The sequence below is a fragment of the Bubalus kerabau genome, chromosome 7 (genome assembly GCF_029407905.1).
Source record: "Bubalus kerabau isolate K-KA32 ecotype Philippines breed swamp buffalo chromosome 7, PCC_UOA_SB_1v2, whole genome shotgun sequence".
NCBI lineage: Eukaryota > Metazoa > Chordata > Mammalia > Artiodactyla > Bovidae > Bubalus > Bubalus kerabau.
In genome coordinates, this window is record NC_073630.1 from 41297598 (window position 1) to 41312740 (window position 15143).

The 15143-nt window shown below is 46.6% G+C and overlaps 1 protein-coding gene across 4 annotated transcripts in view; it reads right to left on the reverse strand.

Moving 5' to 3' along the window:
- FAM184B (family with sequence similarity 184 member B) overlaps positions 1-15143 on the reverse strand; it is a 117928-nt gene that overhangs the window by 9009 nt on the left and 93776 nt on the right. For 3 of the 4 annotated variants that reach the window (XM_055588114.1, XM_055588113.1, XM_055588117.1), the window contains exons 9-13: positions 13446-13575; positions 12453-12665; positions 7964-8117; positions 4750-4913; positions 1467-1645 (exon numbers count right to left, since the gene is read on the reverse strand). In XM_055588114.1, the coding sequence (XP_055444089.1) occupies positions 1467-1645; positions 4750-4913; positions 7964-8117; positions 12453-12665; positions 13446-13575 (840 nt within the window). The remainder of the gene's footprint in view (positions 1-1466; positions 1646-4749; positions 4914-7963; positions 8118-12452; positions 12666-13445; positions 13576-15143) is intronic. The other variant, XM_055588115.1, reaches the window with a different exon arrangement.

Below are 15143 nucleotides of genomic sequence, written 5' to 3' on the forward strand. Positions count from 1 at the left end.
GGCTTGGCTCAGTTTCTCCGTGTGACTGACAATAGGGGCTACCTTGTAGGGTTATTGCAAGGATGAAACATGTTAATCCATGTCCAGGACAGCCCATTGCACAAAGTATATATTTGACCATCAGCTATTAATATCACTTTTCTTAACCTTGGGGTGGGACACTAAGGGATCCACAGACCAGCCTGAAGAGCCTGACACCTTCCAAAAGTACATGCATATTTTTGTGTAAGGATACCCTTCTCCAGGAGAGGAACTGTTGCTTTCCTCATTTGGAGGAAGCTGTAACCGGAAATAATTAGGAACCCCTACTCTGGTCCAGTGTCCTTATTCCAGTGTTAAATGGTGAGTCCCTAATTGAATTTAAGGTGCTCCACCTTGGCAAGTAGGTTCATGGCTATTCCTCAGATGACCTCAGGCCAACTTTCACTTGATCTTTATGCTGGAAACTGGGACATTCAAACGGAGAAGGCAATGGCACCCCACTCCAGTCCTCTTGCCTGGAAAATCCCATGGACAGAGGAGCCTGGTAGGCTGCAGTCCATGGGGTCGCTAAGAGTTGGCATGACTGAGCAGCTTCACTTTCAGTTTTCACTTTCATGCATTGAAGAAGGAAATGGCAACCCACTCCAGTGTTCTTGCCTGGAGAATCCCAGGAACAGGGAAGCCTGGTGGGCTGCCGTCTATGGGGTCGCACAGAGTCGGACACGACTGAAGTGACTTAGCAGCAGCAGCAGCAGCAGGGACATTCAAACACTGGGGTGAAATGGATTAGTGTTTCAAAGATACAAATTACCAAAGCTTGCTCAGGAAGAAACAGATAACCTGAAAAGTCCTATATCCATTAACAAAATTAAAGTTGTAGTTATAAACTTTCCATCAAGGTGAAAAAAGGCTGTGAATTCAGGATGGAAAAAGGGCTACCCAAGCTAGATAAGAAAATCATAGTTATCACTACAATTTACCAAGTACCAGGGTCAGTCCGTGGTAAGAATCTTCCTATATGTTTCACTGCATCTACAATAGCCCCAAGAGAGGTAATGTTTCCTAGTTTACAGGTAGGAGAGGTTAGCAGACTTGTCCAAGGTCACACAACTCTTAACAGGAGCACACAGCACTGTCTTTTAAACTATGCCACTGCACCGTCTCCCTAAGGCTGGTTTTAAGGATACTTTTGGTATTAAGTTTGATTCCATAAATTTCCTGATCTGTAGGGAAATAGGGTAAACCCAGCATTGACCCCTCCCTCTACTTCAGGGCTTATTCTCTGCAGTTTTGAGATCTAGAATTCCTAGACCACTGATACCTTCCATGGGTCAAAGGAGTAACACCAGTGAAGTCCTGGCTACTAGGGAGTCTTTTCTTTGGGAAGATGCCGAAGGTGTAACCTAATCTTAAACCCCAGAGGCTCACTAAGGGGCAAGAGTTGGGAGAGAGGGAGGGAGGGAAGCTGGGAGCCTCAGACCGACCTGCGCTGGTCGCGGAGCTGCAGCGCCTCCTGCTGGTGCTGTTCCACCTCGGCCTGCAGCCGCTTCACTGCCTCCTTGAGCTGCGAGTTCTCCTCCCGGAGGCTGCATCCCTCGCTGGGCTGGAGCTCCGCTGCGCTCTTGCCTTTGGGGGAGCCCGCCTGGCCCGGGCCGCCCTCCTTCTGGGGAGAAAGCAGCCACAAGAACCGTTTGCAGGAGGCTCAATGGCAGACAAGGGCCATAGATGTACCGCGGCAAAGACCCAGCTTAGAGCCCAAATTCCGCACTTGATTCAGGAGCTAATGTCTAGTCTCTTGAAGTTTTCAGCTTTGAGAGTTGGTCAAATTTGGCTCTCGAAAAGTCGAATGATTCTGGTGAGCCAAGAATGTGGCTTAAATCAAAACAAGCCCAACACTCCACCTCTGTGGAGTCTATGTGTGTGTGTGGCGGGTGGGGGGGAGGGGATGTCTCATGTCTCTTCTTGTAAGGACATTAATTCACTAGTTATCCCCCAAAGTTTCATTTCCAAATTCCATCATATTGGTGATTAGGGTTTCAACATGTAAATCTGGGGCAACACCACAGAGGGCAGAGGAAGGGGAGAGTGAATATTTGTTGAAAGATAAAGATCTATCACACCTCCTCCCAAGATTCTGGAAGAGTGAGTCTGGATAGATCTCAGCCCTGTGTCTTCTGAGAAAAGCTTCCCAGGTGATTCTGAGGCCACCGCAGTTATAATCCACTGCCCCACACTTGCCCCCACCCGTCTCTTTATACCTAGGGTGCCCTCCACACCCAATCATTCCTGCCTTGGTGATACTTTCTCATCTCCTTGGGGGAGAGGCAATGAGCTTTCTTTTCTCTGAGAGCCAGATCCCATCTGTGTAGAGGTTACACATAAGTGCACTGGTTTGCTGAAGTGCTGTTTTTCTCTATCAGACCAGCAGGTGGAGAAAAGGAAGGAGCCATCTCCACTTGAATCTTCCCAATTCTATACCACCTAGCACAGTGTCTGGAATTCAGTAGGCGCCAAATGAATGCCTGCTGTGAAATGATGCTTGAAATGCCAAGGTCCAGACAGAAATATAAAAATTTATGTGCAACATTAAACAGGGGCACAGTTAATCCCCGAATGGTGAATGTAGCAGTTTTCAAGGCCACGCAAACGTGCCTGAAGGTTTGTGTGCCTGTTCCTTCCACACGAAGACCGAACAGCATTGCAGAGGGGGCATGCGTGGCCCAGGCCCCATACTTCTTGCTTCCAGCCCTGGGGCGCACATGGTGTGGGACACTCATGGGCATCACCTGGCACTCACATCTGCATGGCCTGGAAGAGCTGAGTTAAGGTTCTGTGGGGCCACCCTTGACTAGAGGGAGAGAGAAGCTGACGGGTAAGTCCATCCCTCTCTGTCCTTGGCTGGGACAGATTTGAGAATTATTTCATGGGGCTCTCAGAAGATCCCAGTGGATGGAACACCACTTACCTGCAGTGGTATCCATCAGTGCATCCTTGTATTCTGCCTGCCCCCTCACTGCCGCCCCTTCATTCCTGCTGCCTGGAGTTATTCCTTCTTATGAATACATTTCTTCTCTGTGTGGGAGATCATCCAGAGTCTGCTGTTTCTCCATGAGTGTTCAGGGCTTCCCTCCAGTGAGATGTAGGTGAGGCCGGCACATTGATGACCAGGTACTGTCTCATCCACCCAGCCTGAGTCTCTAGCCATAGCCCTCAGGTGAGCCTGTCACTCACTGCAGTGGGCCTATCACTGAACCCTCCAGCCACCAGCTGTCACCATCCCACACTTCCCCTGTCCCCTACCATAGGTCCAGGTGGCTCCCACCAATCTAGAACATTTAATGGATCATGTTCTGTTTTTCCTCTGCTAGACTTTACCACGGAGAAGGCGATGGCACCCCACTCCAGTACTCTTGCCTGGAAAACCCCATGCATGGAGGAGCCTGGTAGGCTGCAGTCCATGGGGTGGCGAAGAGTCGGACACGACTGAGCGACTTCACTTTCACTTTTCATTTTCCTGCATTGGAGAAGGAAATGGCAACCCACTCCAGTGTTCTTGCCTGGAGAATCCCAGGAACGGGGAAGCCTGTTGGGCTGCCATCTATGGGGTCACAGAGTCAGACACGACTGAAGTGACTTAGCAGCAGCACCAGACTTTACCAACTGAGCTGAACTCACTGTGATATATCAGTTGTTAATAATTCTCATTCAACACAGAAATTGTGTTCAGATTCTCAGTACCAGCAAGATCTGGAATGAATGATCCCCATGTTCCTCTGATCTTCAGCAGGGCTGGGACACCAACTAGTCATGGCCATTTGCGTACTCTGGTGGAGACTCTACTGTGTGCAGAGCTGTGTGCCAAGTGCTGGGGTTGGGGTGGACTGAGATGGACAGACATGGCTTGTTCTAAAAGGGCTCATAGTCCGGTCGAGGAAACAAGGATATCCATGTAGTGATGGGTCCCTAACAGGACAGGCAGTAGATGCGGGTGCCAGCTGAGCTGCAGTAACGGGAAGTGCTCCAGGCACTCAGAGGGTGGAGAGAAGTCATGGGTGTGGATGGGAGACCCCCAGCCTGGAAGGATCAGCTGGGCACTGAAAAGGGAGGAAGGGTCCCAGGCAGAGGGGAGGGCACACGCAAAGGCACTGAGGCAGGAGGCAGAGGCCACGTTTAGAGCAGAGAGGGAAATGCAGCCAGTGGCTGAAGGCTTTTCAACATCAGACTGGGCACTGGGAGCTTATTCTGATAGCAGCAGGGAGCCACTGAAGGCTTTACACAGAGGTGCCTTAGATGGATACCTGAGGCCCAATGTGGTGGGCTGGGGAGAGATGTCTGGGTTGTTAGGGGGTCCCTGTGCTACCCAGCAAGGCAGGAATTATGGATGGGCAAGAGTAAAATGATGGGCCAAGTCTGACCAGAAAGTTCAGAGCTTTGGTGACAGAAAGACATCCCCCATTCATGGGAACAAGGGACATCGAGGCAGGAGTCTGTTTGGTGAGGTGTTCTGAGAAATTTTGTGCAGGTCCATGGAGTGACCCAGAGGAGCTGTCTCTAGCACCTGTCTGTCACCAACACCCTGAGAGGCTATTTCATCTGAATTTAAAATAATAGGCTGTACTTAAAACTTGTTTTTGCTTTCCAGAGATGGGAACCTGCAGGCTCATGAAGTATCCCCCAGGCCTGTGGAAGGAGAGGGGGTGAAAGAGCACTTGGAACCTCTCCCTGATGCTGCTCCAAGAAGGGTGTGGGCAGGGCAGGGGTGCTGACCTCTGAAGTCCCAGCATGGTCCTCGCTGTCCCCTGGACACTGTGTGATGGCCTGCCGTCTGCCCATGCTGTCCAGGGCCCTCAGCTCAGTCTGCAGCACCTCCAGGTCCTTCTGGTGCTCAGAGCAGGCAGCCCGCTGCTCTGCCAGCTCCTGCCTCAGGGACTCTGCAAAAGGAAGAGCAGTGGAAGGTCAGGGGCATGCTGAGGCCAAAGTCTGGGGTGGGTTGGGGTGGGGAGCAGCTGCAGGTGTTGGTTCACGTTCCCCAAACTTACCTGTTTCAAGAGAACAGCAACAATAATACCATTTATAGAGTACTAAATGTGTTAAGCCCTTAAAAAGTGTTTTCAGTGAAACCCTACAACCATCCTATCCAGTATTATCCCTCCCACTTTATGATGAAGGACCAGAACCTCAGAAAGGCTGAGCAGCCCAGAGCTATACTGCTAATAAGTCATAGTGTCAGGATTCAACACTTCCCGTGGTTCTTCTTCCCTCAGAATCACCTGCTTAACCATTGCTGGTTGGTTAGGATCGGGGGTGGGACAGCCTGAATCCAGAGCTGAACCCTGAGGCAACACTTGGCCTCAGCACCAAGACAGAAAATTAAGAACAGGGAATTAGCATAGACCCAGTGGCCTCTTCTTGAAGTACAGGTCTCAAACTGGAAATGTTGACATATATTTATGCTAATTCTCAAGGAGACAAACAACCACAGGTTCTCCTTCTCATGGATGTAAGTTCCTAGCTGGATTGTGGACAGCAGGGAGGGGATGGCATATCATCCCAACAGAGTCATTATGAAAACCAGAATCATCCAGGAGAAATGTACATGCCCTCCTTAACTCAGGGACCAGTACAACCAGGAAGTACAATTTCTCCTCTGAGGATTGTGGGTGATTTCTGATAGTGTGACACTTCCCAGCATGATCAAAAGGCAAATAAAATAATCATTTCAAAAAGAACATTTTCTGATGGAGTAGACAGTATTCAGTGAGTTATTAATTTTTAAAGAGAATATGATTTTCAAGTGCTAGTAAATTTGATACTTTATTTTCCATTATGGACTTTTGAGACTTTATATTTTAGTTATTGCAAATTATTTTTGAAACATTGTTTCAATAATCCCAGACACCATAAGATACATAGTACAGGACTCAGTATAGAGCAAGTGCTCAACATATATTTGTAAAATAAATAAAAGATGTTTAGAGTGAAAATTAATGATATTATGAAAGTGTCCCAGTTGTAAAAGATTTCCCACAAGTTTACTATGCTTCCCTGAAAGGACAGTATTTAAACACATATAAAAGTTTAATTATTCTGATACTATTCTGTTGAAAAATTTATTTCATCATCTTCCTTCTCCTCTAGGATTTTAATAGAGTGATTTCTACAGCTTAAACACAACCTGATTTTTGAAATCCTTCATCACAAAAATATGTGTAATAAAACCCTTTAGCAAAGCATGAACTACAGAGGGTTCATTCATTACCTGCCCCTCTTTTCTCATATTTCCTCACCATCCATTCATTTACCCATCTATACCCCCATCCCTCCACCTGCCCATCCACCTATTCAACCAGCACATCTAGGTACCCACTGCAGTGCGTCAGGCAGTCCAGTGGACACTCACCCTTCCCGCCTCTCACACAGTGACCTATACCACATGTCAGGTGTGTCTCACGCAGATGATGGGAGGGGAGTAACTTGGACCAGGAAGTCCTAGTATCAGCCGGTGGTGGTCTGTGCTCCCCCCACCCAGTGCCACCCACAAAGCCCACGATTTGCTATCATCATTACAGAGTCCACAAAGCCCTTTCTTCCTGGGACTTGTGCTGAGCATGCCAGTCTGTCCCCAGGGTCTCTCTGGAATCTTTCATCCAGGTAAGGACCAGGCTGCTGTAGGGACAGAGAGGCCAGGGACGGGGCAGCAAAGATGGTTGCTGTGGGGTGTTGGACTCATCAGGGTTGTCCAGCCTGATCTCAGTCTGGGGAGTCTGGTTCCTGAGAAGTATGGTACAACCTGGGTTTTATCTTGTATAATGCGTCTTTTTAAGATGCTGAAACTTTGGCATTTCCCACGTGGCCACCTCCATTCCAGGGTAGCTGCTAACTGGGAAATCTGTGGGACTCTTTCTCTCCTTCATCTGGAAACATGATGGGCTGATGTGCTGACATGCAGTGAGCACGTCATATTGTCTAATGAAATCAAGCAGCAAGTAGATCTTATTCACTTATGGAGGTAAAAAAAATACTCCTCTGAAAACTCTATTAAGGAGAGCACTGTCAGGGTTTGAAGAAATTTTTTAAAAGGTCTATATGGTCTTTAATGCTAGACATGAAATAAGGAGAACATCTGTCTTGCTCTTAAGAGTGAGAAAAAAGATGAGAGTAAAGGAGAAAACGAGGGAGAGAGATGATCTACAGAAACAGACAGAGCCCCTTACAGTCAGCCATGTAAAGGTGGAATATTCAGCAGTAATGACAGTGAACATTTATACAGCATTTACCAGGCGCTATTCGAAGCACTTCCCATGTATATACTCATGTAATTGTAATAACAGCCCAATGAAGGGGATACTATTATTATTCCCATTTTACAGACGAGCAACTGCGTCACAAAGCAGTTAAGCAACTCGCCAGAGGTTGCACAGCTAGTGCACATTGAACGGAGTCAGGCTTCAAGCCCAGGCAGTTTGACTTTGGAGATCTTTATTGCCTCTGGAAATTTCCAGAATGCTTTGTGTGACAAGTTTTTGCTGTGAAAACTGAAGAGGAGGTGAGCTTCCTGCTGAGAATGTGAAGGCAGGGAAAGAAGCAGAGGCACACCCAGAATCCTGGGGGCTTAAGTCCCCAGATTTACAGAAATCTTTAGAATGAGAATTTGAGACCATCTCATGAAACTCTCACAAAGGCTGAGATCTGGCTAATGCTCAGTAATGATGACGAAGATAATGATAATAATATTATCTGCACTAACTGGGCTCATTTATATGCTAAGCATTTTATATTTAATATCTCATCAAATCCATACAACACTTCTATGATGGAGAGACAAGTGCAATTTAACTTCATAGAAAAGGAAAACGAGGCTGTGTGTGACCTGATGCACATCTCGCAGCTGGTTGGTGGCAGAGCCAGGAGAGTCACCCTGGTCCTTACCACCCCCGACCCTGCTGCCCCAACCCCTAATGGGTGCACCGCTGATGCATACCTAACAGCAGTGCCTGCTGAGCCTGCATCCTCTCCAACTCCCCTTGGAGCTCTTGCCGGGCCTTTTCCTCCAAGGCCTGCATCTCCAGCCGGTGCGCCTGGTGCTGGATCTGGAGGCTGTGGCTGGATTCCTTCTTCAAGCGTTCTTCTGTGGCCTGTGGGCACAAGTGGGAGGGAGGAGGCATGAAAGTACACAGAGGGGGAGACCTGTCCCCTTTGCCTAATTCTTCCTCATTGTCGGGGGTGTCCCTGAGCACTTGCCGCTCCCCGATGGAGGGCTTATCAGGCTACAGTGACTGTTCCCCTGCTCATCTGGAATGACAGTAAGGACCTGGCCACAGCAGCCATTTTGTGCTGTGTGAACCTAACTGGTTCACAGCTGACTGGACCAGAGTAGACAGCTGTTCAAAACTGGAACAATCATTGGGGATTTGGTGTTAGGAGGTGGGGGAAAGAGACAGATACTAACTAGGAAAAGCAAGAAAACAGGTTCTTCTCTAGGGCCTTTAGAAGGGACACAGCCCTGTCAGCGCCTTGATTTTAGGACTTCTGACTTCCAGCACTGTCAGATAATAAATCTGTGTTGTGCTCAGCCACCAAGTTTGTGGTAATTTTGCTACAGCAGCAACAAGAAACTAATAGTTTCTATTACTTTTGCAACAAAGAGTTCCAGTTAACACATCCCACTTTTCAGGTGAGGAAACTGAGGCTGAGAGAGATGAATTAGCTTTCCCAAGGTCACACAGAAAAGATACAGGATTAGGAGGAAACACGCTCAGAAAATTAAAGTGCCCTAACTGAAAACCAGTAATGGTGGGTGCAGGATTGTAACCCATGGGTGACGGTATCCAGGGCCCAAGCCCTTCCTGCTCCCTCAAGCAACCTCCAGGAACAGTGAGAAATGGGACTGCATCAAATGCACGGGGCTCCCATTAGGAAAAGCAGACACGGCAGCTTCTAGAAGGCAGCAGCGTCTTTGCTTCGCTGCTCCCCAGCAAATGGGGAGAAACAGTCTTATTCCTACCATGGGAAACTCAGTCGTCCCCTGGTGAGTTTATCTAGACAGAAAAGTCTTGTGCTTTTCAAACTCTCTGATACTTTCCCTTTCTTGCACTTGCTGCAAGGCTCAGAGCACTCCAACTGGTGACATTTTAATCCCAAAGAAATGTGAATGGAGAGATTGAAGCAAAGGTTTGCAAAAAATGGAGCCAATCTCTTTTTAGGTCAGCCTTGCCTGCCTTCTGGCTCAGAAGTCCTTGGCAGTGAGGATCATGCAAGGTTTACTGACCAGATTTTATATCAAGCCAGACATTCATCCCTGGCAAATTGCTCCAACTTTTTGTTTGCCCTGGGGCTTCTCTGGTGGTTCAGACAGTAAAGAATGTGCCTGCAATGCAGGATTCCCAGGTTCAATCCCTGTGTCAGGAAGATCCCCTGGAGAAGGGAATGGCTATCCATTCCAGTATTCTTCCCTGGAGAATCCCATGGACAGAGGAGCCTGGTGGGCTACAGTCTATGGGGTTGCTGTTAGTCATGTATTGCTTTAAGCACTTCTGGTGAATTCTCTTTTGATGTTCTCAGTGGTTCTGTACGGTACATGTGACTAGCCTCACTTTATGAATAGGGAACATGAGGCACAAGGAAGCCTAAGCTCCCTTTCCTTGTAGGTGGCAGACCCAGGATTTGAACCCAGGCATCTCACTCTCAATCACTATCCTGTATTAGGAATGATCATATGTCTACCATCTCCAATGAGAATTTCAAACACTTTGGTCTCATTCTGGAACCACCCCAAGCAGACTGGAGCCAGTAATGAAGACTCCATGAATCTGGTTCCATGGCTGCTAGGGACTGGGGCTTAGAACTGTGGGTCATCCCAATGGACAGAGCACACTCCCGCCTCTCCCACCACAGGCCTCTATGCTTCCTCTGCCTCCTGCAAGGAATTGAAGCCTTTGGCCTGGAGGGGTAAAGCTCAAGCCAACACAAAGGCCAGCATGACCCAGCATGACCCAGCAGTGAATAATGTGGGGAACTTGGCAGCCTTAGCTCTTGCAGACTGAAAGCAAAGCTGGAGAAAGATTTAAGAGAATAAAAGAAGAAAAGGAATTCACAAATTCTGACACCTACTAAGTGTCAAGCAGTCCATATGCATTATCTCATTCTTTTCTCTCTCATTTTTCTAAAAGCTTCTTTTATATTTTTATCTGGGCAATGCATGAACACAGTATAAAGAGCCAAATACCACTTTTAAAAATTGAAAACTAGCACCTCCCAGCCCTCTTTCTTCTTCTCTCTGCATCCTGTCTATTGGAGGTAGCCATTGGAACTCTTTTAGTTCTTTCTTCTGATATTTACCACCAATAACAAGACAGTATCTCCATTCTGCTTTAACTTGATTATTTTAGAAATTACAAATTGTCTTTCTATTATGAGGATTTTGGTCTCATACATTCTTTCTCTTCCATTCCTCAAATATTGTTATCTTTCTTTTTTAAATACAGTGAAATATATTCAATATTTCCTTCTTGTGAGTAAATGCCATTTACTGCTGAGCTAAATAAATTATAATGATTAAAATCTACCCTGGATTTCCCTGGTGGTCCAGTAGTTGGGGATCCACCTGCCAATGCAGGGGATGTGGGCTCAGTCCCTGGTCCGGGATGATTCCACATGCTTCAGGGCAACTAATCACGTGTGCCACAGCTACTGAAGCCTGTGTGCTCTAGAGCCTGTGCTTGGCAACATGAGAAGCCACCGCAATGAGAAGTCTGTGCACCGCAACTCCAGAGTAGCCCCCACTGCAACCAGAGAAGGCCCACGTGCACCAAACAAGACCCAGCACAGCCAAAAATAAAGAAACAAATAAAAAGTCTACCTTATCCAAAGTTTTATTTTTCCTTGCATTAATAACTACGGTATTTTATTTATTTATTTATTTATTTTTTGGATTTTTGGCCAAGTCTTCCTACAACCTCTAAAAGCTTTGTAAAATATGTTCACTACAATTTTTCACATGGCCAAATCGATCAGAGAAGCCATCAAGCCTATTTTTCCATGGGGGCATCTCTTCTGGAGCCCTCCGTCCTCATGCTCCAGTCTAGACTCCAGTCTAGGCTCTGTTAGTGGCACCGCTGGGCTCCTGAAACCTTTCTCCTGTGCTAGATTCCTTGTATGCTAGATCTCTTTTATTCCCTCCTTTTTGGTGTGTTCCTTTGTTTTGGTGGGATATTCCTCAAGGAACTTCCTGAGGAAAAGTGTATGGAAGATGCCAAAAGAACTCTGAAGGGTGTTCTGAGGCTGAGTGAGACCATCCAAGAAAGGGAAAGCTTGGAATGGGGAGCCCTTCCCCAGCCTGGGATCCAGACCTTGTTGGAGAAGGTTGGTGGTAGTTCACTGATGGAGATGGCTGGATTGCCCAGGCCAGAGTCAAGCAGGAGCAACCCTCCACCTGTGCAGGTGAACCAAGGTAGGCAGGTGCCCAGAGGGAATGGGGGCACCAGGGCAGGTGTGAGGGCTGCCGGAGCAGACAGTGTTTGCTTTGTGAGAGTTGCAAGAAACAAACCTCTAGGGTACAGGTGACAGCAGGCAATGGACAAGAACTCAGAGAGAGGCAGGGTCAGCAAGTGTGAGGATGGAGTCTGTGGTGTCCACATCACAAGGCCACAGGAAGGTAGTCACTGGGTCTGGGCCAGAGCTGTGAGATTATTGTGAGGTCACTGGGGCAGAGTATCATCAACATCCTCACACACCCCAGACACTGTTCAGGTGTGCAGTGGAAGCCAGAAACAGCAGACATGCACCTTCCAGTACCAGGGAGGGAAGCCTCCTTCCTCGTGCAAGGTGCCTCCAGTGCCCTCTACTGACAAAGCTTAACACTGTGCTCTGTAAAGGAGCAGAAATGCTTAAAGAATACAGATCATTATCACAAGTAGGTACTGAAGAACTGAGAGGCATAAACTGATGATAGGAGGTAATTTTCCTAATATTTCATGTGCCTGATATTTTTATTCAGTTCTCACCCTTATTCATGGTTTTAATTTAATTTCTCAGAATTGCTTCATTATCTTCTAGCTTCCCTATTGCTGCTGAGATGTTTGATGACATTTGAATTCAAGTACTTTGAGTCTGGTATCAATTTTTCCCTTTGGAGGCTCTTAGTATTTCTTTTGCAGGATATTGCCCAAGTCATGAAAGAGAAGTTGGTCTTATGATATAAAAGTCATGTGCAGATGACCAGAAGTTCAACAGACCTGAGTCTGTCTGAATCCTTGTCTTGCCTCTTACTAGCTGTGTGATCCTAAGCAAGTTGCCAAACCTCTCTGAGCCTCTTTCCTCATCCAGAAAAAGGGAATGTGATAATAATGACCTTGGAGATGAATATGGGGACTGGAGATATTGTACGACAGGCTCCCTCCAAAATGCTGAGCAGGTGCTTGCACAGCAAGAGCTCAGTAGTAGGTAGTGGACGTGATCGTTAACACCTTTACCTTGACTTCCTGGTTTTTAGCCTTCTCAAGCATGCAGAGAGCTCGCTTGTGGGCAGCCTCAAGCTGGGCTTTCGATGCCTGATTCTGCTGTATGGTCTCCTGGAGCTCATGCCGCAGCTGCTCCCGCTCGTGGTCCGAAAGCTGCTTGAGCTCCCGCAGGTCCTCCCTGTAGTTTGTGGCACACTGCTCCAGGGCCTGCTGCATCTGTGAGACCTGCCCACCAGGGCATCCAACCTCAGGCTGGGACCCTCACCCTGCCTGGGATTTTCTTTAAACATCAAAGCTTTCTGAACATCTCCACAGCCCACATGAGCCTCCCCTACCCATGGGAATGCTGAGGCAGGTAGAAGCAGCAAGCTTGAAGGACCTGGGGACAGCTGGCCCTCCCAGGGGTTCCTCAGCTAGAGCCATGGATACCAGGGACGGAGAAGAAGGGCTGGGATGTTTGCCATCCAAGAGAAATCAAGAGGGGACCAGAAAACACTCCAGAGATCTATACAGCAGCCTCCCTTGTGTGCCCCACGTGCTCAACTCTCCCTTTCTTATAGAAGCTTTCCCTGACAATCCTATTTGGTATTATACCCACCCCTCATCACCAGACAGCCACTCAATCTTCTTTATCCTGCTCAGTTTTTTCGTTTTGCTAAAGCCCTTAACATCTTCTAATATTGTAAGTGCTTATTTTTTATGTCTAGTGTTTATTGTCAGTGTCCACCTCCTCTGCTAAAATACAAGCCCTGTAATGCAGGACTTTTGTCTGGTTTGCTCACTGATAATATACAAGCACCTAGAAGAGTTCCTGGCTCATAGCAGGTGTTAAATGAATAAATGAACAGAACCAAGAAGCCCACCTTGCCCTGGACCTGGACTGCCCTCCCCAGCTTGGACAAGAATTGGGCCCCACATGCATTTCCAAGGTTGTCTGCAAGAATACGGGAGAGGCAGGGTCTCACTCAGCATGAGGGTGCATCCCTACCAAGGCCTTCCTTCTACCTGGGCTTGCAATCTGGCCTTCTGGCTCTGCCACTCCTCCTGCAGACGCTGGATTTCTGGTGCCTTCTCCTTTGGCAAAGAGCCCAATGGAGGCTGCAGGTCACCTCCCTCCTTGATGGGTGCTTCGATCCTTTGAAGATATGGAGGTCAAAATCACAAAAATGCCACCTTGGAAATGACATGGTCACCCTGCTAACATCCCAGCCTCTCAGACTGGGAGGAGGGAGCTCTGATGGCATTAATGGAATGAGAGACATCTCTCCTAGATTTGAAAAAGCTATTTGACATACAATTCTAAGTGCTGTTGCACTTGGGAGACTGTCAATATTCAGCTGGAATCACTGGATACCTGTTTCAGTGGGTACTTAATAAATGATCAATTATCAGAATGACTGAGAGCTTAGAGTTACTTATATGGGGTCCCTGGAAGCTTCAAAAGAAGAGGTCTCTGTAGCCTAATTTCACAACTTTTCATGAATGTGGAAAAAAATAACAAAAAATGATGTTCTACTTGACTACAGTACTTTACACTTTTCAAAGCACACATGGCTTTAACTGGCTTTTCCCAAGTATACACAGGAGGATTATAAATAGCCTTTCTGTGTATGTAGCAGGGATAAGACAATGCTGGTTTAAAGCTGCAGTAGTTTCTGCATTCTAGAAGAGATGCTGACAAATATTTTTGGAGGAGACTTTTCTATACTCAGTTCTGAGCTTTTAAACCAGCTGAGAAATTCAAATGCGATGGGCTGATTGTAAAGTTAAGTATTTATCCTGTTTAACAGTGTAAAAGGATGCCGCACTGTGGGCATCGCTGCAGAGATTGCTGGGAGGTCAATGACATTTTGCTTCCTCTGGCAAACACATCAGGCCAGAGGACCACAGGTTAGGGAGTTAGGGCCCTGGACTGTGAAGAAAGACCATGATAAGAAGGACTCTGACTTGGCAGAGGCGAAAAGGCCCAGCAACATAGACAGAGGGGACCCCTGAAAGGAAGGGCAGGATGTTAAGAGCAGTGTAGCAAAGTTGTTAAGATCATGGACACTAGAGCCAGATTGCCCAGATTCAAATTCTAGCTCTACTACTGGTAAATGGTTATGTTACTTTGTCTGAGCTCTTTAAACTGTTTCTTCTTCCAAAACATGGGGTTAATATTAGTACCGTTCACATGGATTGTAATAAAGATTAATACAGTAAATATCTTAAAAAATGCTTAACTCTATGTCTGGCACATTGTATTAATTGTATATTAATACAAATAAAAAATTAGTCAAGTACTTAATAAAGTGAAAGATTTCTTTCTTTGCATCTTAATTCTCTTAGGTTATCTTCAAACTTCTGGAAGCTATGCTAAATATAACCATGTTCAGAGCAGTTTATTCTACAAACAGGGCTATTGGGATTTTACATGGGATTGAACTGAATCTATATCTCAATTCAGAGTAAATTATGTTCTTAACAACACTGAGTATTCAATTATGATCATTCTGTCTGTAAATAAAGACATTTTTACTCTTCCTTTCTAATTTGTAGCTCTTTTTCTTGCTTTACAGGGCTGACTAGGACCTTCAGGACAATGATAGGTAGTGAGAGCAGAATTTTTGCTTTATTCTGAGTTTTTGGAGGAACGTGTCCAATATTTTACCATTAAGCATGTTTATCATACATGATCTTTTTCAGGCTGAAGAAATTCTATTC